Genomic DNA, 8234 nt, shown 5'->3' with positions numbered 1-8234 from the left:
GTGTGCTCGAGAGTTGTTGTCTGGTTCGCACCAGTTACTATGTTGTGAGCTCGCCAGTTGCTATCTGCTCAACAATTGCTATCTTGTGTGCTCGATAATTACTATCTGGTGCACACCAGCACTCACCAGTTACTATCTGGTGCGCACCAGTATTCTCCAGTTACTATCTGGTTTGCACCAATTAATATCTGGTGCACAGCACTCACCTGTTACTGTCTTGTGCGCACGAGTAACTAGCATTTTTTTATTTTTTTACCTTGATGTCCGTTTAGGGACTCTGTCCTTTTTTTTTTTTTTTTTAATTTTTAATCTTTTTTGCTTTTTCCATTTCTCTCCCTCTTTTCTTTTTGTCCTGAATTTACAGTTTCAGTTTAGAACTTTCATTTTCGATGTTAAGCCAAAATTTGCGTGGGCGCACAGGGCGTTGAGTCCATTGGTTACCAGGATTAAACTGTCATTGTCAGATAGAGGTTATGTTGATGTCTGTTCACAACAGTTTCTGCTGTTGGCGCCGACAGTGTCATCCCTTCTTTGATGTAGTTTACGGTAGAGATAATGTTATCCCAAGGTTTAGTTTATCGGAAACGGACAGCAGCTGTTACAAATAACTTTTTTTATTCATGCAGTAACAACTTTTTTGAATTGTTATTAACAGGATTTTATTTAAGTTTTCAGTATTTCTTCAAATTTAAACATATATTTTTTATTTTACTTTTCCCCCCATATTTTCATTATCTATTTTTTGACATTACATTCAGATTTTTATTTTAACCCCTTTTTAAGTCTCACATGGACAGATTAAGTGCTCAGAACTTTATCAGTACCTGATAGAAGCTCGTGCTTGAAGACCCACTGATGAAACTTCTGTTTGTAGTGTTTTAAACATGCCCTTGTGGCATTTTTCAGATTTTGGAGGACGTATGAAAATTCAGCTTAAATTTGCATTTCTGAGTATTTCTTTATTCAAATAGTTGAGAATCAGGGGCAGATGAAAAAAAAATGTAGTTTAAAAAGTTTATTTGTGACTGTTACATCCACACAACATATATATATATATATATAAAACACACAATTAATGATGGTTTGTGGTGTTTTCTTTGACATAGAAAAGGGAAGAGGGGAGATGGATTTCAAATTTGGGCCAAAAGAATGAAAAAAAATGTAAAATCTTTTTACTAAAATAAAACAAGAAAACACAAATACCACCAACTTATCTACAAAAAGTGATCCAAAACATACAGAAAGTGGTACCAACCTTGGTCCCCATCTCCTTTTTTATGTTAAATGAACTATATAGCTCCACACTTGCACTTGTGTGCATGATAACATAATTGGGGGCTCGTCCGGGAATTTAATTTCTCACAATGAATGATGGTTTATGTTTTTTATCCATGCATGTAACAATAGAGAATACAATTGGGCGGACCACAAGCTCCCTGCTCTGCTTAATCGGGCAACAGGGAGTGCAGGGGGGGGCTGAGATGCTCTGCACCAACTGTCCCGCCGACAACACTGAGGCGAATTTCTAAGAAACTATTTCCGTTCTGCAGAAACTATGTCTTAGAATATGATACAGGTTTTTTAAATTTTTGCCTAAAAACGGCATAATCATAATTGAGACCACTCGAAACGTTTTAAAAATGGATCAAGCGGTGATGGGAGTTGGTCTTTAACACTTTACTAACTTGTGTCTAAACCAAGATCTTCCTAAAATGTACTTTTGGTGAATTAGTCGACCTCCGTCTCACATGCTTGGCTTCTAGATATCTTGGGGTGTTGTTAAAACTCTGTATTTATTTAAGTTCTCAGTTTTGATCTTTTTTTAATATACTTAATATTGGGTAAAGTGGTTTTGAACTCGTCCTCCTCCTTGTGGATGAAGGTTCGCCTGTCGTAGCTAACGCTCTCCTTGGTTCCAACATGCTCCATCCTCTCTGTTTTCCTTCATGTCAGTGTGGTAGACATTGATCAGTTGAAGCTTATAATGATGCTGGTGGGAACCCCAGGGCCCGAGCTCTTGATGAAAATCTCTTCAGAGTCTGTGAGTGTCAATTGGCGTCCTGCCCCGCCCTCGCGCCTGTCTGCCTCTCTACCACCCTGTGTTGCCCCAGCTTTGCGCTGCTTCCTCGCAGCTTCTCCGTTTGATCTGTTCACCCAAAGCTGCAAAGCGTCGATCACTCATTAGGTCGTAGGGTTTCTGTCTTCTTGCTTCATCCCATCTTCTGTAATCTGCCTCCTTTCACCTGAAGATAAACTTTACTTGGCTCCCGTGCCTCTTTGACTTTCTGACCTCTGTGCTATGAGGCCCCTTGACTCCGAAGCCTTAGATATAAACCAGCTGCAGCAGATAATGCGCCTGACGGGGACGCCCCCAGCCTCCCTCATAAGCAGGATGCCCAGCCATGAGGTGAGCCTCCGTCCTTCAGCCTCGGAGCTGAGCAGCAGTTGTCCACCAGCAGACTTCTCTTCCACGCTGGCAGCTCACTCGCTTCTGCTCTCACTCCACAAACGCTCCCGTTTCCTCTCTGACTCACCACGCTTCTCGCAGCAGAGATTCCCAGAGTGCTTTGTGACTGAAGCCCTCTGATGAGCCGTCTGTTGCACAGAAAAATAAATATTCTTTGAAAAATGAGAATGCACTACCTGTCTAGTGTTTGCAATTTAAGTGCTGAGTGTGGGAAAACCCTAACTTGTGCAACTTGGAGCATTAGTCACAAGCTTTGACACACCTACTTTTTAATGTATTGTGTGTTTATAGATTAAACTGTTTATGTCATTAAATTTCTGCCATTTTAGCTTTTTTTTTCTTTCTTTTTTGCACAGGCAAGGAACTACATCAACTCACTTCCCCACATGCCCAAGAGGAACTTTGCTGATGTCTTCATTGGAGCAAATCCTTTAGGTAAGTTCTCCTTTCAGGTTGGCGCTGTGGCTCCCTCTAGTGGTATTATTTATTATGGTGCAGTTGTTACTACTGACATTTGTTGTGTTCAGCTTCTTATGTATTAAATATTACTGTAAAAACTATGGCTGTGAATATTGATGGGTTAGGGTTAATAGTTATTAACGCCCTCAGGTGTCTTGCCGTGCAGCTGTGAGATCAATGTAAAAAAATAAACTTAAACTGTTTTTATATTCTGTGATTGAGATTTTGTTTAAGTTAAAGAGATAATATGGGATTTATTTGTAGTTTTTGGACAAAAGCGATTCCTATAGTTTCATAAATAAGGTGGAGAGTGAAAGTCGTAACGTAGCAGCAGCAGTGCACCTGCTATGGGGAGCTAAACAGAGCTGTCTGCTATTGGAATTCCAACGAGGAAACGGACCATAATTTTATTTTGGTATGAGAACCGACATGAATTGTTCACAATAACAAGCACCGGCGTTGTCTACAAATTGCGGAAACTCTTCAGTTCTCAGCTGTGCAGATTCCAGTCGAGCCGACCTGAAATCCAGCTGGATCAAACTTCACCGCAAATATATTGTTTTTATTTTTCACAAAACGCAATAAAGAAAATGTATAAGGAAAAAAACAGAATTCCAGGAAAAATGTAAAATAGACAGCAGTGCTCTTAGGACAGAAATTCTTAGTTTTTGGGCCGACTGGTGTGACTTTAGCCTGGATTTTTTTATTTTTGTTTTGATTCAAACATGTTGATTAATTTGTTAACAAATGTTATTCTTGATGATTTTACATCAAAACTTCCATTCCATGTTATAAAAACAGTTTGTTAAACATTTTTGGGGTTTCTACAGCAGAATTAATGCCATTTTTCCAGATGGAATTTCTGCTTTTGAATGATTTTATGTCTAGTGTGTAAATAAAACATGGAAAAATGACAAAATAAAGGTAGTGTTACATAGGAGACGTTGTGCTGATTAAAATGATTCTAAATAAACAGCAAGCAGTCTAATTTAAAATACAGAAAATTCAAGACATACAACATTAACATTTCATTTTTATTTCTGAAAATGATTTTTTTTCTTTTTTTATGGAAACTGGAAAAGTTTGTCCTTCATTTTAGCTTAAAGGTATTAGGATATGAAGCAATACTTTTTTTGTTGACACATTTGATTTTTATTAAATTTAAACATAAATTTTCTTTTATGTTGAGGTATTAGTTGGTGTGATTTGAATTACAGTTTATTGTTCATGCTATTTTTACTAGGAAATGTGCATTAGCCCTTCTTTAGGCTTGAACGACTGGAACAGAATGTAGAAACAATTCTTATAAAATCTGTTCCTTTTCTTAAACAAAAAGGCAACATTATAAACGACAGTAGTTGTAGTTTCCTTCCATGTTGAGTCCAGTGAGTTCCATTGATTGACTCCATAAACTGTTCTCAGAGTTGTGCGTGCTAATGGGACTATGAAATTATTTTCCTCCTGTTGCTACGATCTTCTTACATAAAAGAAAAAAACTGATAGAATGAGTTTGGAAGAGTTTTCACTTTGGCTTTTAACATAAATAATAAAGTTTTTAAGTCGAGTAAAACTGTAAACATCAGCAGTCGTGATCCTGGAAACAGATTATTCTCTGCCTTTTTTGTTGATAATTCTTTTTGCTTTTTTCTGTAAGAGAAACAAAGGCTTTGTATGAACTGATATACTTTTCCCCAAACTTCAAGGCTGTGGCTAAAATACGGTAAAACAAAATAACAATATAACATGCGTAAGGATTGACTATTAAATAAATCCTTTACTCTGTGAAGAATTCCAATATTTTTTGCTAATTTTCTTTTTCAGATAATTAATGTGAGATTTCCATTTTAACTTTTCATCCAAAATAACCCCAAGAAATTTTATTTCACTTACTTTGCAAATGTTAACTTGATCAATATTTAGTGATATATTTTATTCTCTTTGGGGAATACTAAAAATCTTTGTTTTCTACCAATTCAAAAATAACTTATTTTCAGAAAACCAGTTTTTCACCGCAGCTATTTCTTCTTTTAGCATTACCATCAGTTCAGGTAAATTTGCTCCAGGGTAGAAAATTAATGTATCGTCTGCAAACAACAAGAACTGAATTATTTTGCAAACTTTGCAGACATCATTTATGAACAAATTAAAAAGTAGGGGACCCAATACAGATCCTTGTGGAACTCCGGTAGTAATCTTTAGATGGTTTGAATTTACTCCATGTACTTTCATATACTGTTGTCGATTAGTTAAATAACTTTTAAGCCCCTGGAATAACAGGCCTCTAATCCCATATATTGATAATTTAGATAACAGTAGCAGTAATCCACTGCAGTTGTAAACCTTTCAGTTAGTTCAATTAGAGCTAGCGCTGTAGATCTTTGTGACCTTAACTCATATTGTTTTTCACTAATTAGTTCATTTCTTTCTAAAAAAAAAAAACTGTTTAATTTAGAAGCAAACCATTTTACAAGGATTTTGGAAAATTTTGAATGTAATGATATAGTTCTATAATTATTAGAAATCTAAGCTTATGCAATTTAATATTCTTAATGTATGTCTTCCATAATCAGAAAAATGCCACAAGAACATGTTAAAAACACGATTTCCGTCGTAGTGTGTTTAAAAACATTGATGCTGTTGTTCAGATGTGATCTGAAGTCCATGAGGTTTTTCTATGTGCACTTTCTTCTGACTCTGTTTCTTCTGCTGCAGCGGTGGACTTGCTAGAAAAGATGTTGGTGCTGGACACGGACAAGCGGATCACGGCGTCCGAAGCGCTGGCCCATCCCTACTTCGCTCAGTACCACGACCCAGACGACGAGCCCGAAGCCGAGCCGTACGATCAGAGCTTCGAGAGCCGGGAGCTGGAAATCGAGGAGTGGAGGAGTGAGTCACTCCGTCGTTTGGACCTCAACTGTTTCTGCCGCTCAGTCTAACCGCCTCTTGTGTTTCCTCAGGTCTAATCTACGACGAGGTCCTCAGCTTCGAGCCGCCATCTTTAGACGGAGACGAGATGGAGTCGTGAGGGGGAGGCGGCTTCCCTCTCCACCTTAAAGACTCTTTCCAAGCGACCATCTTCATCCACTGCTTTCATGATGCACACACAACAGTCAAGTGCCTGCCGTCATTCATATCTGAGGGATGTCAGGGGTGGGGGCGGGGTTTCGCATTCTGTTCCGGCTTCCACGATCCGCTGTTTATGTTGTAGATGCGCCGAGGCCGACTGTAACCGTCCTCAAACCCCACACCAACCATTTCCATATTTAACTGTTATTTTTCCACATGTACGATTACATTTTTAAAGGAATGACACCAGATGAGATTTAGTTTATTTTACTGCATTCAAAGGAACGTGGTATTTGTACACAAAGGTATAACTGAGCTGATTTTACAGCACACAGTATTTGTACATTAGTAGTTCTGACGACACACTTCCATCATTTCTTGAGGAATACACTAGACAATCTCCTTCATAGTACGGATTTTATTACCCCAGTTTATCCTAAAATAGCATCAATAAATCTGTGTAATTTATTACAAGTATTTATAGAAAAGGATAAGAGAATAAAAGCTTCACTTTAGGAAGAGAAATTCAATCTTCCTTTTTGTGGATTTGTTGACTTGCTTCTTCTTTACAGTATCAGTTCAGATGTTATCAGTTCCCACTTCTGTTTTAGCAGTTTTATGATCACCACAGCAGCAGCAGCAGGCGGAGGAGGAGGACGGGTAGATTATTCATTCAAAGTTGGTGTTTTCCAGCAGAGCATCGCCTAACAATGTAAATGAATCATTATGCATTTATATACCACAGTACTATGTTTATTGAATGTTTTGGGAAAACAGTTATATTTATGATCCTTTCTTATACTGTTTGTATATCGTTGTAAAGAACTATATTATTTGTTGAATTAATTTTTTTTCTAATTTATGAAGAGCTTATTGTATTAGAAATCAGAAATGTCATCATTAATTCAGTTCTTATATCCTAACAGAAGGAATTTACCATATTTGCATAAGTATCAAGAAATGAAATCAAAGTCACCACTTTTAGTGAGTTTAAACCACTAATTCTTTCTCTATCAAGGCATACTTTCTGAAATGAGAGATTACATTTATGCTGCATTCAAACTGTGGACTTATTCAGTTGCAGCTGTTCCATGTAGTTTGATATCTGCTGTATTATTTTAATCTGTGTGTGTTGAATCGAGATTTGACGTCACTCTGTGATTCTGTAATGTTTTAGCACTATGATCATTTCAGGACACACAAGTCTGTTTGCTCACTGGATGCTGCCGCCTCTGACGTGGAGATTTTTACACCATTTGATATTTATTTGACTCCTATCCCACTGTTAGTATGTCCTTTTTTTAAATTTTTTTTTTTGCTTTGCTTTGCTTATTTTTCCTGTTTGTTTTTGTTGACCACATGTACCGAGGCATCAGGCCATGCCATCTGTAAATACCACCATAAGAAATAAAGGTTACTATTTTTCAAAGATGTAAAAGAGTTTTGCTTCACTGTTGGTGTTAGTATTATATTACTAGTATATACTATATAGTATATTGTTAGTATATTACCACCAGGTGGTGATGTTGTCCAAGTAATCTTTTCCCCTCTATCATGCAAATATTAAACTGTATTAAAAAATGAATTAAATGCACATTTTTACTATAAAACAAACAAATATGACTAAAAATGCTGGCTGTCTTATAATGTTGCATCTGTTGAGAAGATGGGAACTTTAGCTGTGACTATGTGGAATTAAAATAGAGATAAACTCTTCGAAAAATTATAAAATGTGCACCAAAAACAAATTCAAAGTTAATTTATCATCTTTATAAGTAGATGAAGTGAGTTTAAAGACTTGTTTCTGTTCGGTTAAGAAAAGTTTGACCAATAAAATTTTAACTTTCAGGTAGAATTCTGTAAATAACCCTAAGGCCCTGACCCAGTATTTTTTGAAATTGAAATTTTACCTTTTTCAAAATAAAATACTATAGCTTCAAGTATTTGCTTTGATTTGGGTTACTTTCAGTTGGTTAGTATGATAAAGACATTAGATTAAAATATGCATACTATTGAAAAGTAAATTTAATATCAAATATATATATATAGAAGTGAAAAATTTAATGGTTACGACAACAGTATTTTAGTATAACCCAAGTAATTTTCTTGTTTATAAAAAGTTTAATCCATCTGATAAATAATAGACACTGTACATTCCATTAAAATAGAATAGACGTGGGAGAAAATGTCCAATTTGAAAAAAATGTTGTTTTCATCACTTTAAGTATTTTCAGGCAAAACT

The 8234-nt window shown here is 36.3% G+C and overlaps 1 protein-coding gene across 2 annotated transcripts in view; it reads left to right on the top strand.

The window, feature by feature from the left end:
• Positions 1-7424, top strand: part of mapk14b (mitogen-activated protein kinase 14b) — a 25810-nt gene extending 18386 nt beyond the window's left edge. Inside the window, exons 9-12 of one of the 2 annotated variants that reach the window (XM_024262061.2) lie at positions 1962-2041; positions 2824-2902; positions 5639-5812; positions 5884-7424. In XM_024262061.2, the coding sequence (XP_024117829.1) occupies positions 1962-2041; positions 2824-2902; positions 5639-5812; positions 5884-5951 (401 nt within the window). In that variant the 3' untranslated portion in view covers positions 5952-7424. Of the gene's footprint in view, positions 1-1961; positions 2042-2327; positions 2408-2823; positions 2903-5638; positions 5813-5883 lie in introns of both variants that reach the window. The other variant, XM_024262060.2, reaches the window with a different exon arrangement.
• Positions 7425-8234: the final 810 nt, after the last annotated feature.

Source organism: Oryzias melastigma, linkage group LG5 (genome assembly GCF_002922805.2).
Source record: "Oryzias melastigma strain HK-1 linkage group LG5, ASM292280v2, whole genome shotgun sequence".
Lineage (NCBI taxonomy): Eukaryota > Metazoa > Chordata > Actinopteri > Beloniformes > Adrianichthyidae > Oryzias > Oryzias melastigma.
This window is presented reverse-complemented; position numbering and strand designations above follow the sequence as displayed.